Below are 19,861 nucleotides of genomic sequence, written 5' to 3'. Positions count from 1 at the left end.
GTTTCACGTTTAATTTCGTTTTTCTAGGAAATGTGAAGGTTTCAGAAGGTTTTTCTACTAAAAATAGAATAAATTGTTTAATGTCTAGCTTACGCGGCTTCTATAAAGCAGCCTGACATTTATAAATATTATTTTTTTGCCTTTTCTTATCGCGTTTAATTATTTTTTTATAAATTTCTAGGTAAATGTATTACTTAAAGAAATACAACTGCAAAACGCCCACATTTTTAATGGTCGTTAATGTTATTGTTATGTCTATTAGCCTTAACTTTAACCCGTAGTTTACCAGTTAAAAGGGGGGTGGTTTGGTGGTGAATTGGATTTAAAAGAAAGTTTTTATGAAGAAATTAAATGGCGGACATAGAAATGGTGGAAGTGGCGGGTCGAAGAAGTCGGACTTTGTCAGATCATACTGAACCGGTAATTATGTGTTTTTTTATATATTTTTATCCTCGATGTGGGAAGGTCAAATGCATGACCTAAACATTGAGTAACATTAGTTACCCTGACCCAGTCTTGAGTTGCCCTTAGCAGTTTGGGATATTATTGAAAATATAATTGCCCGATAATTATGTTACTGATTAAGTGTTGGCTTAGCAGGAGTTTATATCGTTTGTAGAGCATTCCCAAAGGTCGATACAGCATAAGAGCAGTGGGGATCGAACTTAAGCCCTAGTGTAGTGTGGCAAGTGTTCTGACTACTACACCACGCTGCCAGTCATAGCACTGCCAATATTTGATTAATTTTTACAAAAATTGTTTTTTTTTTTAAATTAAAATTATGTTTTTTGTTATTTAGGAAACATCATGGATAGGTCAAACTTTCCAGAAGAGAGAATGCACAAAATTTATTCCATCTCAAACTGACAGATTTACAAATAGGTGAAAGATAATATATCTATTTTATGTATTATAAAGCTAAGTGAACAATAAATATATATGTATGTTGAATTTATAGTCTATTTAAATTGAAATACTGCCATTTGTGGTGCGCGAGTAAATCACATTAGGCCAATATATATTGCAATGGCATTTTGAAAATTAAAATGCAGTCAGTGTATATATATATAAAAAAAACTGCCATTTGTGGTGCATAGTTAAATTATTATTAAACTTATCATGAACAAATATTAGTAGAAAGTTTTGATCATAATAAGATATTAAAAATGTCGTCTGTAGGGCTGGCCATTACTAGTGTATAAAATGATTAAAAATATTGACGCACTTGGTTAGTGTATTGATGTAAGAAAGTACAATAAAAATTAATAGCTGGTTATATTGTATAAGCTTCCTGTAATAAAAGAATAATAACATGACGCGTATCGCTAATTATACTTCTTCTATTCAGGTTTATAATAAACAGAATTTCTAGTATTACATGACTTAACAATTTTTTTTTAATAATTTATAGTCTATATGTATTTTTCATTAACTTCTACTTCTATACTACACCTTTTAGGGATTTAATAAGCAGACGATATCACCACCTTTATTATATCCCAAGCTAACAATATTAATTTTATACAGTGCCAGAACAATATTTAAAAAAAAAAATTTTGTGCATTAATAAAAGTAATAAACAGATGTTCGAAAATTTTTACAATAATATGACAGGAAAAATGGAAAAATCAGTTTCATAATTAATACATACCATAAAAATTTAATATTGACACAAAGATTTAAGTATGTTATGGCATTGTCACCAAACCCAGTTTATTAACCCTATGATTATGCTTTAAAATACGCCTTCTCACATTCAACATAAATTAAAAATTTTGATTTAATTTTTTTCTAGATGTGGTTGTGGCCGACTAGTTCTAGAACATCATTACCTCAATCAAACCGGAGTAAAAGTGGATGATATATTACCTCTTGGTGCAAGTGCAAGTTCTATAACTAACAAAAAAGCAATTTTTACAAGCAGTGTTACTGATGTTAAGGAAACTGTGGTACCGGAACCTGTTACTAGGTAATTTAAACAATAATGTAAAGGGGTTACTTTTAAAGGGGGGTTAGGGAAGGGGTTACTTTTAAAGGGGGGTTAGGGTGATTAAGGGGTAATTTATTTGCCATCAAATTATAAGGGCATGAAAATGTCCTAGAGGGGTTTAATTACTTTTAAAAGGGGGGTTAAGGGAAATAAAGGCGACGTTTGCCCCCCAAACAAGTTTTTAGTGGCTAGAAATATTCTGCAGGGTATGTAAGAGTTTTTAAGGGGGGTTAAGGTTATTGGGGGGTCATTTACCTCCTGACAAATTTCCAGTGGGTAAATATATTATAAAGGGGTTAAATTAGTGATTTATATGATTTGGGGTAATTAAGAGGGTAATTTATACATATTTAATTTTAATGTGGGTAAAAATTTTCTAAGAGGGTTTTGTTTTTTAAAAGAACTAGGGGTAATCTTACTAATTTAAAGTGAAAATGTATAACTATTTATATAAAATATGTTTAGTGATTTAAAATGGAGGGGAATTCAACATACTGCTCTTTTTCCAACCGATGCTTACGGGACTTTAGAATTTCAAGGAACTGGGGAGGGAGATAAATCACAAGTAACAGCCTAGTTCTGTGTTTTGATTGGTTAAAAATTTTCCTGTGATAATGTGAAGTAATTAATTGTGTAGAATGTTTAAAAATTTTACGAAAAAAAATCTTTTTTTAATTTTTTTTGTTTTTTTAGTACATTCGACTTTCTCATGATACCAACCCAACCTCAGTCCTTCAACTTTTAATAGATGAATGGAAATTAAGGCCTCCTAAAATGGTTATAACTGTTCATGGGGGTGCCCATAATTTTCAACTACAACCAAAACTACATCGGTCAGTTCCAAAGTTTATTTTTTTGACAAATTAATATTTTTTCTCGATATAAAAAGGAGACCAATTTTACAGCCTTATCATAGTGTTACAATTATCACTTTAATCTTATCATTGGTAGATTTTGGAATTTTAAGATATTATTTATATGTGATATATTTATTGATAAGGGCCTGCCAATAGTAATTTTTGGGGCCAAGTCGAAATAAAATGCTTTTAATTTAAACTTTCATACTATTGTTTTTGTCTTAGAAAAAAATTTTACCAATTTTTGTAAAACAATTTTTGTAAAAATAAGAAATTATTTAACTAAAATTAGTTGTTTATAATTTCAGGGTATTTTGTAATGGATTAATAAAAGCTGCTAAAACTACAGGAGCTTGGGTGATGTCGTTTGGTTTAAATACAGGTCAATTCTTGATTTTTAATTTACTTATATTTTACAACAATTAGTATCTCAACCAAAGGGCAGGCTATTATTGACTGTTTTTTTTGATATTTAGGTGTTGGTGCAATAGTTGGAAATGCTTTAAAAGAACACAAAGCAAAATCAAACGGAAAGATTTTCAGTATAGGGGTTGCCCCCTGGGGTGTCGTTGACCATAGAGAAGATCTGATTGGTCAAGAGGTCAGTACCTAGCGATTAAAACAAAATCTAGCGTTACTACTTTATCATTAATTTGCAAAATATTCTTTTTATCGAAAATAACCGTTATGTCTTTTAAAAAGATGATTTGACAGGGAAGCAGTGGGATTTGAACCCAGGACCTCATGCGGTTCTTTTTATTGTTTTTTCCTTATTATTTTTTAAACAAAATAAATCTTAAACTTTATATTTTCAGCCTATAAGATCATACCAAACTATGGGCAACCCTTTAAGTAAAGGAGCAGTTTTACACACAGCATATTCGCACTTCTTATTGGCTGATAATGGGACAGTAGGAAGATATGACAGTGAACTAAGGTTCAGAAGACAGCTGGAAAAAAGATTGTCACATCAACAACTTCATTCTCGCACTGGAGGTAAAATGAAAATCTTTTGCTGAGATTTTTTTCAGTTAAAATTCAGTTTTTATGAGGAAAATATAGTATATTACAATAAAATGGCTGTGTAATATATATGCTTGTCCAATTCATAGACTTACAAATTAATAAAACTGCCGTTTGTGGTGTGTGGGTAAATTATCGCTGGAAAATATTAGTTGTGACCATATTATGACAATTAAAATCCCAACCGTTAGGTGGGCTATTGATTTTTTAGAACTAATAGGGTCTTACTATAGGGTACTTTGACATGTAAGCAGTGGGGATCGAACCCAAAACCTCACATGTTCTAACCATTGCATCATGGTTTCAGTTTTACAACAAGACAATTTTTAATTTCTGATTTTTTAATTTTTAGGTCATGGGCAGACTTGTTCTATGGTTTGTTTAGTATTAGAAGGAGGGAAAAATACGATAAATGTTGTGCTTGAGAGTTTAAGGCAAACTCCTCCCATACCAGTTATTGTTTGTGATGGTTCGGGGAGAGCGGCTGACTTGTTGGCCTTTGCTCACCAATATGCTGACGATGATGGGTAAGTGGGGTTTATAAAAGAAACCCCAACAAATTTTACACCTGTGAATTTGAACTTTTTATCCCCATAATTTTTTATCCTAAATTTTTTACTCCCTAAAATTTGTTACCCCAAATTTTTACCCCTAATTCTTTACCTCTAATTTTTACCCCTAATTTTTCACCCCTTATTTTTTTTTACTTCAAATCTTTTAATTTTCAATATTTTTACCCTTAAATTTTTTACCCTTAAATTTTTTACCCTTCAAATTTTTTAAATTTTTTTTTAAATTTTGTTTTAGAATAATGATAGAAGAATTACGAGCACAATTATTATCTCTTGTTCAAGAAACGTTTAAATGTAGCAAGGAGCAATCAAATTATTTCTTTATCTCAATCATGGAATGTGTTAAAAGAAAAGATCTGGTAAAATATATAATTAAATTATTTAAACTTTCTTTTTTTTAATCGGATAATAAAAATTTGGTATTTTAAAATTTTATTGTCATAGTAATAAGGGTTGAACACTTGGCTTTACTACATGAGGTCCTGGGTTCCATTCCCACTGCTTTCATGCTGTAGCACACTTTATAAATATGCAGTATAAACTCCTGCTAAGCCATCACTTAATCAGCAGCGTAATTATCGGGCGATTATAATCTGAAATATCCCAAACTGCCAAAGTCAACTTAAGACTGGGTCAAGGTAACAAATGTTACCTTATGTTAGGGTCGTGAAGTTGATCTTTTCACATCGAGGATAAATGAATATAAAAAATCGTAACAATTTTTTAATTAAATTTTTTTAGATAACTGTATTTCGAATGGGCCAAAGTCTAAGTCAAGATGATATTGATATAGCAATACTAACAGCCACTCTTAAAGGTAAATATGTTTAAGTAATTTAAGAGCAATATAATTTAATAAAACAGCTGGCATTCCTTCTTAATATCAATTTAAATGTTTAAACGGTAAACATACATTTGACTGTAAAAAGCTTGTTTAAATAGCTTTATGTTAGCATAGTTTCATCTGTTATTTTTAAAGTTCAAATTTTGTGTTGAATATTTTTTAAACAAATTTTAGGTTTTTTTAATTATTTTATAACATATTATTTAAAAAAATGTTCAAATTTTTGTAAAAATTTTTTTTGTAAATTTTTTAAATAATTTTAATTTCTTTTATTTTAGCTCGTTGTAAGTCAGCACCTGATATGTTGGGTTTAGCTTTGTCTTGGAACAGAATTGATATTGCAACTTCACAAATATTTGTATATGGACAACAATGGCCGGTAAGAATTTTAATTAAATTAAAAATAAATTTTTAAGACATTTTGTACTAGTCAATAGCCCACCCTGCAGCCAGAATTTTTTAATTTTAATTGTTGTAATATGGTTGCAACCCTTAACTAACATTTGCCAATGATAATTTACCAGTGCACCACAAATGGCAGTTTTATTTATTTTGTAGGCTTATAAATTAGACATATCGTCCACTAGGCTCCATTAAATATAAATTTCTATGAGCTTATTATAAAAATCATATAACTTTTAATATTTTAAATTTTAAAATGGCAATATTTTTTTATATAAAATTTTGGTAAAATCGATATTTTTTTAATTTTCATTTTGCCTTGTCATTATTATTTTACGTTATTATAAAGATGTAAAAACAAATATAAAATGTAATCAAGTATTTATACTCCTAAAATAACAAACATTTAAAGCTATATTGGGTAATCAAAACAAATAAAATAAGACTTTTTAAAACCTTTATAAAGAAAATCATTTTAAACCTTTATAAAGTTTTTTTTTATTTATTTAATTTCTAGTTTTGCATTATGTAAAAGTTACCTTAACCCTTTAACTGTTTAATGTCATGTTTTTGTGCCAAATTTCATTTAAAATTGACAGCTTAGATATCAGGAAATGATATTTTTGACATATAGACTTGCTTAGTTTGTGGAGAAAAATTTGTAATATCTTGAAGTTTAATATTAAATTGTAAATAATTTTTATTCCAGCAATTTGAAATTTATATTTATTATATTTAAACCCATTACAACCCTTTCACCTTTTGATCAGGTTTTCTCATTAGAACGGGCAATGATGGAAGCCTTGATAGGTGAAAGAGTTGATTTTGTAAAGTTACTTATGGAGAATGGAGTTTCAATGCACAAATTTTTAACTGTCACAAGACTAGAAGATCTTTATAATGCTGTAGGTAGTATATAGAATTAAAGTCAATTTCTTTATACTATTTAAGTAAGGCAAAATAAACGGTATAAACTTCTATTGAGCCAACACTTAATCAGCAGCCTAATTTTTAGGCAATTATATTTTATAATATTCTAAACTGCCAAAGTAAACCAGAGATCAGGGTAACAAATGTTACACTATGTTTAGGTCGTTAAGTCGACCTTTCCACATTAAGGATAAATTAAAAATACATATTTACTCTTAAAAAATAAAAGTTTATAAATATTTAAAAAAAATTAATCTAGTAGCAGTTGGAATTAAACCGAAGGCCTTAGGTCTTAAGAAAGATTTAACTGATAAAAAATATTTAAATTTAAACAATTCTTTTATTCCAGCAACCTCCAGTCAACTTAGTTTATTTGGTGAACGATGTTAAAAAGAATATACCTCCAGGATATAGATTTACTCTCTTGGATATTGGACAGGTATGTTTAAAATTATTTTGCACACTATTGCCTTTAACAGATACAATAAAAAATTGAATAATACAATGGAAAAAATAACAAAAAAATTTCATGGTTTGAAACATGACATAGTTATTACATTTTTACACATGGTTTTTAACATGACATAGTTATTGCATTTTTACACATGGTTTTTAACATGACATAGTTATTACATTTTTACACATGGTTTTTAACAAGACATTGTTATTACATTTTTACACATGGTTTTTAAGATGACATAGGTATTACATTTTTACACATGGTTTTTAACATGACATTGTTATTACATTTTTACACATGGTTTTTAACATGACATTGTTATTACATTTTTACACATGGTTTTTAAGATGACATAGGTATTACATTTTTACACATGGTTTTTAACATGACATTGTTATTACATTTTTACACATGGTTTTTAACATGACATTGTTATTAAATTTTTACACATGGTTTTAAACATGACATAGTTATTACATTTTTACACATGGTTTTTAACATGACATAGTTATTACATTTTTACACATGGTTTTTAACAAGACATTGTTATTACATTTTTACACATGGTTTTTAAGATGACATAGGTATTACATTTTTACACATGGTTTTTAACATGACATTGTTATTACATTTTTACACATGGTTTTTAACATGACATTGTTATTACATTTTTACACATGGTTTTTAAGATGACATAGGTATTACATTTTTACACATGGTTTTTAACATGACATTGTTATTACATTTTTACACATGGTTTTTAACATGACATTGTTATTAAATTTTTACACATGGTTTTAAACATGACATAGTTATTACATTTTTACACATGGTTTTAAACATGACATAGTTATTACATTTTTACACATGGTTTTTAACATGACATAGTTATTACATTTTTACACATGGTTTTAAACATGACATAGTTATTACATTTTTACACATGGTTTTAAACATGACATAGTTATTACATTTTTACACATGGTTTTTAACATGACATAGTTATTACATTTTTACACTTGGTTTTAAACATGACATAGTTATTACATTTTCACACATGGTTTTTAACATGACATAGTTTTTACATTTTTACATATAGTTTTTAAATTTTTATTTAATTTTAGGTGATTGAATTCCTAATGGGAGGTGCATATCGGTCAAGTTATACCAGAAAAAAATTTCGACTTTATTATTCAGCTAAATTAAGATCCGAATCTGGAATTAAAAAACAAACAAGTTTTAGAATTGGAGTTAACGCTTTTGGAAACAATACTTTCTCAAAACCCGAAGTAAAAAAAAATTTTTTTTTAAAAACTCATCAAAAAATTTTTTTATTTTTTTTTTCAAAATTTTTTTAAATTTTTTTTCAACATTTTTTTTTAGTCCAACAATGTCGATCATTCTACCAAACAAACTCTTCCTTTAACTGGATTAAAATCGGTCAGTGAACAACAGAATTTACCAACCCACTTTACTTACCCGTTCCATGAGCTTATAATGTGGGCAGTGTTGACTAAAAGACACAGGATGGCGCTGTTCATGTGGCAGCAAGGAGAAGAAGCTATAGCTAAGGTTTTTTATATTTATCCTCATTGTGGGAAGGCCAACTTTGCTGCCTAAACAATAAGCTTGAGTTGCCCTAGCCAGCCTCGAGTTTACTTTGAGTCACTTTTGTTGCTTAAGTCAGTCTTAAGTTGACTTTGAGTCATTTGTTTGGTAAATTGACTTTTAGTGTGTTTTGTTGCTCAAACCAATCTCAAGTTGACTTTAAGTAATATTTGTTGCTCGAACCAGTCTCAAGTTGACTTAGAGTAACATTTGTTGCTCGAACCAGTCTCAAGTTGACTTTAAGTAAGTTTTGTTGCTCAAACCAACCTCAAGTTGACTTTGAGTAAGTTTTGTTGCTCAAACCAATCTCAAGTTGACTTTGAGTAAGTTTTGTTGCACAAACCAATCTCAAGTTGACTTTGAGTAAGTTTTGTTGCTCAAACCATTCTCAAGTTGACTTTGAGTAAGTTTTGTTGCTCAAACCAATCTCAAGTTGACTTTGAGTAAGTTTTGTTGCTCAAACCAACCTCAAGTTGACTTTGAGTAATATTTGTTGCTCGAACCGGTCTCGAGTTGACTTCGAGTAACTTTTTTTGTAAAATAATAAATATTTTTAGGCCTTGGTTGCTTGTAAATTATATAAAACTATGGCAAAGGAAGCAGCGGAAGATGATTTAGACGTAGAGGAATCTGAACAACTACGTAAATATTCAAAGTAAAAAAAAATTTAATTTATTTTAATTTTTTTAAATTTATCCTCAATGTAAAAAGGTCAACTTCACAACCTTAACATAGAGTAACATTTGTTACCCCAACCCAGTCTCGAGTTGTCTTTATCAGTTAGGGTATAACAGATTATAATTGCTCGATAATTATGCTGCTGATTAATTATTAACTCAGCAATAGTTCATGCTGTTTATAGTGCCTTACTTAAGGGTGCTAGAGCATAGGAGCAGTGGGGATCGAACCCATAACCCTTTTTAAAATTATCGAAAAAAAACATTTTTAAAATTTTTTTGATTTTTAGAGAATTCCAAGATTTATCAATATATCTTCTTGAGATTTGTTACCGTGCCGACGATGACGCGACTCAGCATTTGTTGACATATGAGTTAAAACAGTGGAGTCGTCATACTTGTTTAAGTTTGGCCGTGGCCGCGAAACATCGTGACTTTATAGCGCACCCGTGTGTCCAACTTTTATTGAATGATTTGTGGATGGGAGGAATGTCGGAGAGGAAGAATTCTGGTCTAAAGGTTGGTGTTTTGGTGGCATTTATTTATTATGGTGTTTTTGTAAATGTTTGATGTTTTTATGGTTGGTTTATTGATGAGTTTTTGTATTGATGTTTTTGTAAATGGTTGTTAGTTGTGTAAATTGGTTGGTTGTTGTTTAAAATGGTGTTTTTGTGGTGCTTTTGCGTGTTTAGTTTTGTTAATGGTGTTGTGATAATATGGTGTTTTTCTTGGTTGTTTGGAGGTTTAAGGGGATGGTTTGTATTTTCTTATGGTCAAGGTTTCTTAATAAAGAACTGCTAAAGTGGTGTTTTGAGCTGGTGTTTTATGGTCTAAAAATATTTAAAATTGGTATTTAAAAACTGGTAATGTTTGGTCTTAGGTAATAGTTGGTATATTAGTACCACCCAGCATCTTAACTCTTGCATTTAAAACACAAGAAGAACTTCAACTCATGCCACAAACTATGGAGGAACATTTAGAAAATGCTTCAAGTATTTCATCCAGTATTAAAGGGTTAGATAATGTTATATTTATTTATCCTCTATGTGGAAAGTCAAATTCATAACTTAAACATAGAGTAACAACTGTTACCTCGACCCAGTCTTGAATTGTCTTTGGCAGTTTGGAATATTATAGATTATAATTGCCCAATATTTATGCTGCTGATTAAGTGCTGGCTTAGCAGGAGTTTATACCAATTAAATCGCCTTAAACAAGGTTGCAGCATGAAAGCAGTGGGGATTGAACCCAAGTATACCACGTTGCAAGATATCATCAGACTAAAATTAAGAATTTTTTACTTAAAATTTTAAAATTACACATTCTGGTCAAAACTTTTGTTTTTTCTAAATTCAGTATTTACCCAAGCTTTAGAGTTTAAAATAAAAACGAACAATTGTAAATAATTCAAATTTATGGTAAATTATGTTTTTTTTTAATTTTAGGTCAAGTTTTGGGTCACATTCAAGCTCCGTGTCTTCGTCTTCTTCCAGCAGTAAAAGTTCAACTTCAGAAATTTTTCCTGTAAGTTTTGACTCATAAAAAAATAAAAAAAATAAAACATTTTTAGTAACTATCTTTATATTTTTTTAGTAAACACTTTTTTATTTTTTTAGTAAACACTTTTTTGTTTTTTTAGTAAACACTTTTTTGTTTTTGTAGTAAACACTTTTTGTAGTAAACACTTTTTTATTTTTTTAGTAAACACTTTATTTTTATAGTAAACACTTTTTTTTAATATTCTAGAAACCCGAAGTTTTAGGGAAACTACCCTCAGAACAACGTGAACAAGATCCTTACATGTTTATCTCAACTAGACCTCGACGACAACTTACCCTAAGCAAGAAGATATACGAGTTTTATAATGCCCCGATCACTAAGTTTTGGATGTATGCCATGGCTTATATTGTCATCTTACTGCTATTTACATATGTTGTTTTGGTAGGTGTTATTATTATTATGATATCTATTTTTAATTTTTTTCTGCCGATAGGACTAATTTTTTTTAACCGGCAGCGTGGTGTAGTGGTTAGGACACTTGGCTTTACTACATGAGGTCCTGGGTTTGATCCCCACTGCTCTCATGCTGTTGTGCCATTACTGAATCAGCAGGTTAATTACTGGGTAATTATAATTTATAATATCCTAAACTGCCAAAGTCAACTTGAGACTGGGTCAGGGTAACAAATGTTACCCTATGTTTGATTGTGAAGTCAACCTTTCCACATTCGGATAAATAATTAGACATAAAAAAAAAAATTAGAATCTTTTTTTTATAATTTAGATTAAAATGGAAAATTTTCCTTCTATTCCAGAATTTATTGTTATTTCTTATGTGATAACTATGACAATGGAAAAGGTTGGTCAAAAATGGTTATTTAAATAAGCAATGGTTATTTCTTTAATTTAAATGGTATCATATGGTTATTAGTTTTTATACAATTTTTTTTTTCATTTAAAATTTGTTAATTTTATTTTTTTTAATTAAATTTTTTTTAAGGTTCGTGAAATAGTTGTATCAGAACCAAGTGGTGCGAAGAAAAAATTAAAAGTTTGGCTCGGCCATTTCTGGAATATTATGGACGTTCTAACTATTCTAATGTTTTATACTGGACTAGGACTAAGGTTAAGTCAAGATGAAGATATTATCCAAATTGGAAGAGCTTTTTATTGTTCTAATATAGTATTATGGTACACTCACTTGCTTAATATATTAAGGTAATTATTTAAATTTTTTAATGTATATTAGATTTTTAAATTTAAACCTATAATATCTTAAACTTGTACAACTTGAGACTGGGTTGGGGTAATATCATAAGGTCAGTGATATCTTAAACTTGTACAACTTGAGACTCGGTTGGGGTAATATCATAAGGTCAGTGATATCTTAAACTTGTACAACTTGAGACTCGGTTGGGGTAATATCATAAGGTCAGTGATATCTTAAACTTGTACAACTTGAGACTCGGTTGGGGTAAAATCATGAAGTCAATATTATCTTAAACTTGTACAACTTGACACTGAGTTGGGGTTATATTATAAGGTCAACAATATCTTGAACTTGTACAATTTGAGACTGGGTTAGGGTAATATCATGAGGTCAATAATATCTTAAACTTGTACAACTTGAGACTGGGTTGGGGTAATATCATGAGGTCAATAATATCTTAAACTTGTACAACTTGAGACTGGGTTGGGGTAATATTATGAGGTCAAAAATAACTTAAACTTGTACAACTTGAGAATGGGTTGGGGTAATATCATGACGTCAACAATAAATTTAACTTGTACAACTTAAGACTGGGTTGGGGTAATTCCATGAGGTCAATAATATCTTAAACTTGTACAACTTGAGACTGGGTTAGAGTAATATCATGAGGTCAATAATATTTTAAACTTGTATTACTTAAGACTGGGTTGGGGTAATATCATGACGTCAACAATATCTTAAACTTGTACAACTTAAGAATGGTTCAAGATGATAAATAAGTTTTTTTTTCTTAGTGTTAGCAAGCATCTTGGGCCTTATGTTATGCTTATGGGCAAAATGATGGTAGACCTTGCTACATTTATAATCTTGTTAGCTGTTGTTCTGATGAGTTTTGGAGTGGCAAGGCAATCACTTTTGCACCCGAATGAAACTGCAAGTTGGACGTTACTACAACATGTAGTAATGGAACCTTACTTTATGTTGTATGGAGAAGTGTATGCTGGTACTATAGATCGTAAGTAGTTTTTTTTGTATATTTTATTATCCTCGATGTGGGAAAGTTGACTCCACGACCTGAACATAGAGTAACATTTGTTACCCCGACCCAGTCTTAAGTTGACTTTGCCAGTTCGGAATATTATAGATTAGAATTTTTTAATAACTAAGCTGCTGATTAGGTATTGGCTTAGCAGTAGTTTATACCGTTTATAGCGCATTATTCAAAGGGTTTTGGCATGAAAGCAGTTGGAATTAAACCCACGACCTTATGTAGTACATCATGCTGATTTGTATGTTTTTATGTTTAGCTTGTAATGGTAGCGATCCAACATTATGTGTTACTGGAGCATGGATAGCCCCAACTCTAATGACCATGTACTTACTGGTTGCTAATATATTGCTACTTAACCTACTTATTGCTGTCTTTAAGTAAGTGTTTTTTTATATTTAAAAAGTAAAATTTTTATTAATATTTGTTAATATTTTTTGAACCTAATTTATTAGCCTATTTTTGTTATTATAACTATATTAAAGTTTTAAATTGCCAAAACCTGGTCTCAAGTTGTACAAATTTAAGATATTATTGACCTGATGATATTACCCCAACCCAGTCTCAAATTGTACAAGTTTAAGATATTATTGACTCCATGATATTACCCCAACCCAGTCTTAAGTTGTACAAGTTTAAGATATTATTGACCTCATGATGTTACCCCAACCCAGTCTCAAGTTGTACAATTTTAAAATATTATTGACCTCATGATGTTACCCCAACCCAGTCTTAAGTTGTACAAGTTTAAGATATTATTGACCTCATGATATTACCCCAACCCAGTCTCAAGTTGTACAATTTTAAAATATTATTGACCTCATGATGTTACCCCAACCCAGTCCCAAGTTGTACAAGTTTAAGATATTATTGACCTCATGATATTACCCCAACCCAGTCTTAAGTTGAACAAGTTTAAAATATATTAAAATGATTATTATAAGTAAAATATTTTTTCTTTTTAGTAACACTTTTGCTCGCGTTAAGAATTACTCAGATACAATTTGGAAGTTTCAAAGATATATGACAATTGTTGAATTTGAGCTCAGACCAGTGTTACCACCTCCCCTTATTATTATAAGTTATATTTTTATGTTTTTTCGAAGTTGTTGGAAAAAAAGAAAAAATCCAACATCTGATAGAGGCCTTAGTAAGTAAAATTTGTCAAAGAAAAAATGTTTTTTTCCTTAAAATTTTGTTCGATTTTTTTTCAAAAAATTTTTTTTTAGAGTTATTTCTGGATGATGAAGATGTAGAGAAGTTGCACGACTTTGAAGAAGACTGTGTTGATGAATATTTTAGATCAAAAAACAAAAACAAAGTCAGCGATACATTAGTAAAAGATGACAGGTAAAAATAAATTCTAAAACATTTTTTTTTTATTTTAAAAATTTTAATTTTTTTCAATATTTTTAGATTTGGAAAAGTTTTAGATTCTTTAGAAGAAGTATTAGAAAAACAAAATTTTTTGACAGCCCAGTTTTGTGATATGCAAGATCGAATATCAATACTAGAAGATATTAATAAAAGGGTAAAAATTACATTTTCCAACTTATTGTAATAATAAAACATTCTTAAAATGTGAAAATAAGGCCATTTAAATTTTTTTTTTATCTTTTTTGTTGTTGACATTTTTACATAATTAACTTAATTTTTTTTGTATTTTGGTTTAATAGTCAAGTGCATATATAAGGTCAAGAAGACACACAAGCTCAATGAGTGCTGACCCTGAATTAACTAATTCTGTGCTTGGTATGTAACTTTATCGTGTTTGTTTATCACATTTTATTTATAGTAAAATGTTTATCTATTACAATATATCCTAGAAAGTAAGGCGTTATAAATGGTATAAACTTCTGCTGAGCCAATAATACTTAATCAGCAGCATAATTATCGGGCAATTATAATCTATAATATCTCTAATGGCTAAATGCAACTTGAGACTGGGTCGGGGTAACTGAGGTTTCTCTATGTTTAGGCCATAAAGTTGACCTTCCCACATTGAGCATAAATTTTTATATACAATTATGCAAAATAATATTTGTAATTTAATTTTTTTAAGGAGCTTTACCAGTAATGCCAAAAAATCGAATGTTTTTAAAAAGAAGACCCAGACACGAATCTGAATTAAGTTCAACGAGTGATTGGCACCCATCTAACTATACCAGAATGAGGTAAATAACTTCTTTTTTTTTTTGTATATATTTTTATCCTTGACTTAAACATAGAGTAACATCAGTTACCCTGACCCAGTCTCGAGTTGCCTGTGGCAGTTTTGGATATTATAGATTATAATTGCCCGGTAATTATGCTGCTGATTAAGTGCTGGGTCAGCATGAGTTCACACCGTTTATAGTGCCATACTCAAGGGCGCTACAGCATGAAAGCAGTGGGGATTGAACCCACGACCTCATGTGTGGTGTAGCAAGTGTTTTTACCATTACACCAAGCTGCCGGTTTTAAAATTTATAACTTTTTTGTTTAAAGAATTTTTATTATTTTAGAAAAAAAAAAGTATTTATTTTAATTTTGTTTTAGGACAATTAGTCAAGGACCATCAAAGCCAATTGACTTATTAGACTTTGATACAAATATAAGACGAACCAATTCCACAGGTAAGTAAAAAAATTAAAATAAATAAATATTTTTTTCTTTTTTGTTTGAATAAATACAACAAGAATTTTTTTAATTATTTTAGGAATTTTGCCTGAGAAGAATTCTTTCGAGGATAAAGCTTTTTATTTTAATAAATCAGACAACATGAACCTGAGTGAAGATGACAACAAAGCTGCATCTTGTCAGGTAACATTACGCAAAAAATTTGCAAAAAAAAAAATTTTAAAATTATATCACTAAAATCTTTTTCTTTTTTTAGGATATAATAATAAGAGTAAATTCCTCCCAAAACAAGACAACTAATGACAACAATTTCAAGAAGGATAATAGGTAAATGTCTTAGTTCTTATTAACTTGACAACCAAACTGGCAATGTGGTGTAGAGGTCAGAGCACTTGGCTTCGCTACATGAAGTTCTGGGTTTGATCCCCACTGCTTCAATACTGTAACGCCATTAAGTAAGGTACCATAAACGGTATTAACTTCCGCTGAGCCAACACTTAATCAGCAGCTTAATTATCAGGAAATTAAAAAAAAAAACAACTGTCAAAGTCAACTCGAGACTGGGTTGGAGTAACTGATGTTGCTCTATGTTTAGGTCGTTCATTCAACCTTCCCACATCGAGGATAAATAAATGTAAAAAAAAACTTTAAACTGTATTTCATTATATTTAAATACAAGTAAAAATCCCCCTTTTTCTATTTTTTTTAGAAAATTACAACCTCCGAAATTTACAACAAATATAGATGGAAACACTGCTGACCTCGAGGACCGTCGATATTTCGGTTCTGTATCCGATGATGATCAAATTTCACATTTCAGTCCAAAACTCGAAGATAAACAAAATGTTAATTTTAATCAACTCGATATTACGTGCAAAAATTTTCCGAATAATAAATTACCAGTACCTAAAATTCAAACACATGGGATGACTAGAAATAATCAGAGTTTCCCTAAAATAGGTGAGATTTTAAATATTTATAAAATTTTTATGGTTAAAATTTTTCTTTGTGTATATATATCTTTATCCTCAATGTGGGAAGGTCGAATGCATGACCTAAACATAGAGTAACATGAGTTACCCAGACTCAATAGTTACCTTTAGCAGTTGGGGATATTATAATTGCCCGATAATTATACTGCTGATTAAGTGCTGGCTTAGCAAGAGTTGTTCAGTTTTTTTGTACCGTTTATAGCGCCTTAATCAAGGGCAATACAGCATGAGAGCAATAGGGATTGAACCCATGGCCTCATGGTGGCATAGCAAGTCAATTAAAATCAAAAATTTAGTATTCACCGATATATTACATAAAACCTTTTCAAAAACGACACTTCACCAAATTCTTTTCCGAAATAAAAATGTATTTTCTTTAAAATAATCGGTCTAATATAAAAGTGTTATTACTATAAAATAGGATCTTCTGCTATGTTTTTTTTCTGCTATTTACTAATTTTAGTGGTAAATAGTAATTACAGTAAATTTTAACTTATTTTTCAATAAACATTATTTAGATCAATTTAACAACAGCCAAGGACCAAGTTCTGCCAAACAAATTGATAATTTTCGACCAACTTATAGAAGTATTACGGATAACATTGATACTTCTAAATGGCATGAAATGTTTTCACCTTCTATGCCTTTAACTCCATTTGATGGGTTCTGGAATGGATCAAAAGTAAAACAAAATATTTTTATTAAATTTTTTGTGATATTTATTAAAAAGTAACTGGCAGCCAGGTGTAGTGGTCAAAACACTTGGCTTTACTTCATGAGGTGTTGGGTTTGATCCCCACTGCTTTCAGGCTGTAGCAATCTTGAGTGAGGCCCTATAAACGGTATAAACTCCTGCTAAGCAGCATAATTATCAGGCAATTATAATCTATAATATCCCAAACTGCTAAAAGCAACTCGAGACTGGGTCGGAGTAACTGATGTTACTCTATGTTTAGGTCGTGAAGTCGACCTTCCTATATTGAGGATAAATCAATATAAAAAATAACTTTTTTTAGACTCCTGATTTTGGTGGAAGTCGGGTAATAAGAGAACAAAGTTCTTTGAGTGATTGGGATGAAGACGAAGCTAAAGAGCATAGGTTTGTTCATGATTTCTATTTTTTTATTCTTGATGTAAAAAAGTTGACTTTATGGTCTAAACATAGAGTACCATCAGTTACCCTGACCCAGTCTTAAATTGATTTTGGCAGTTTTGGATATATATTTTTATATTTGCCTTGTAATTAAGCTGCTGATTAAGTGTTGGCTTAGCAGAAATTTAAAATGTTTTTAATGCCCTAATCAAGGGTGCTACAGCATGGAAGTAGTGGAGAATAAACCCAGTACCTCATGAATTAAAGCCAAGTGTTATGATATTGTTTTTTACTTTAAAACTGAACCTGTAACAGTTTAAATTAAACTTCAATTCTTTTTAAAAAAAGCCTCTGTTTAAATCTTAAGTTTTATATTGGAAACAAAATTTAAAACATTAAATATTATTTTAACCCAATATTTAACTATATTTTAATATTCATTGAAGAACTAAAAAATCCACCAACAGACAGCGAAAGAAAACCCAAAATAAACACAAAAAAACTCATTCACGAAGCAACATAACAGCCTCTCTACCCTCCAGTCCAAAATTAAACAAAAATAATAACTCAGACATTGGTAGAAGTGGAAATCTAACTTTTCCGCGATTAAATTTATCCGAAACCCCAGATTTACCGAGATTAAAATATGTTTGTTCTGAAAACACTCTTTTAATATCAAACCACACAACACCATTTGATTTTTACGAATGTTAAACTGTCTAATATAAGTATTAACTGATTTGTTATTTTTCTTCTTTTTCTATTTTAATAGAACAATATTTTATGTTTTTATATTGTTATTTTGGTTTTTGGTCTTTATTTATATTTTTCAGCTTTAGTTATTATTATTATCATGACATTGCCTGCTTATAAGCCAAGAGCCAACTCAATTTTTTCGTTTAATAATTTATTAATCTTTCAGCTGTTATTTTTTTTACTTAGTAACAATTTTTTTATACCCTTAAAAACTCCAATGCACAACATACTAAGTTTATTTAACTCCTGCTTAAAACTGTACAATCTTACTATTTAATTTATCTTTATGAGTTTTTTTAATGCATTTGTATGTTACCTGTTTTGTGCTGTTGCCAGTTTAGTTAGGTTAATTGTTTACACAAAATGATCACTGCTGCTTTACCTTTTCCTTTAGCAAAATTTATTTTAGCTACTTATACGCTGTGAAATTAAATAAATGTTTTTTTTTGGTGAATTTGGAATATTTTTTTAATCTTTATTAATGCCATTTTGAAAATTTTTTTAGTTAAAAGGGATCTCAACTACTTGGAAAATATTGGCAATTGAACAACGACCCCCTATTTTTTATATTTATTTATCCTTGATGTGGGAAGGTCGACTTTTTTAACCTTTGAGTAACATTTGTTACCCTGACCCAGTCTTGAGTTGCATTTGGAAGTTCAGAAGAATTTAGAATAAAACTGCCCCATAATTAAGCTGCTGATTATTTATTGGTTTCATACCGTATGCAGCGACTTACTTAAAGGGCAACAACATAAGAGCAGTGGGTATTAAACCTAGGACCTCATGTTGTAAAGGTAGGTAGGTGTTCTAGTCACTACACCACGCTACCGACTATAGTAAAGCAAAGTGATAACCAAACCACTTTGCCAGTTTTCATTTTGATGTCTACTAAACTGTTATGAATAATTAAATCGCTTATGACGATGTTTACAATGTGCGCACTTGTTTATAATACGCTCAATAATTTTATTGTCCAAAATGTGAACTTTTTGAGGTAAGCGCGCCATTTTAAAAAATTTCCCTTTCGTGATACTTTTATTAATCATGACTTTTCTAAAATTAAAATTATTAAAATACGGAACTAGTTTAGTTTAAATTTAAGTTTGTAACTGATAATTAAACAATATGTTGTTAAAAAATTAATTATTAAGAGTTTAAATTAGTTTATTCTTAATTTTAACGTCGAATAATGGTATTTCAGTATTTTTTAACAGTCAGATTGTAATTTTATAAAACACATTTTTTTTTGATTACTTTGTTATAATGTTTGTTTTTTT

At 29.8% G+C, this 19,861-nt stretch overlaps 1 protein-coding gene across 1 annotated transcript; it reads left to right on the top strand.

Moving 5' to 3' along the window:
- The first annotated feature begins 194 nt into the window (after positions 1-194).
- On the top strand, positions 195-19,029 carry LOC145752550 (transient receptor potential cation channel subfamily M member 3-like). Its single transcript, XM_082568853.1, is given in 36 exon segments — positions 195-420; positions 800-882; positions 1,796-1,969; positions 2,456-2,555; positions 2,684-2,823; positions 3,156-3,229; positions 3,324-3,448; positions 3,663-3,843; positions 4,223-4,397; positions 4,678-4,801; positions 5,184-5,259; positions 5,565-5,665; positions 6,459-6,593; positions 6,968-7,057; positions 8,203-8,367; positions 8,462-8,650; positions 9,244-9,341; positions 9,654-9,882; positions 10,244-10,377; positions 10,809-10,887; positions 11,110-11,304; positions 11,648-11,722; positions 11,864-12,081; positions 12,868-13,088; positions 13,381-13,501; positions 14,087-14,271; positions 14,351-14,652; positions 14,798-14,873; positions 15,184-15,295; positions 15,660-15,736; positions 15,820-15,923; positions 15,997-16,067; positions 16,450-16,700; positions 17,251-17,414; positions 17,749-17,831; positions 18,272-19,029. Coding segments are annotated over 36 exon segments (5,064 nt in total). The 5' UTR covers positions 195-351; the 3' UTR covers positions 18,540-19,029.
- Positions 19,030-19,861: the final 832 nt, after the last annotated feature.

Source organism: Corella eumyota, chromosome 5, assembly GCF_963082875.1.
Source record: "Corella eumyota chromosome 5, kaCorEumy4.1, whole genome shotgun sequence".
In the NCBI taxonomy this organism is placed as follows: domain Eukaryota; kingdom Metazoa; phylum Chordata; class Ascidiacea; order Phlebobranchia; family Corellidae; genus Corella; species Corella eumyota.
Note: the sequence above shows the minus strand (reverse complement) of the source record. Positions and strands in the feature narration are given on the sequence as shown.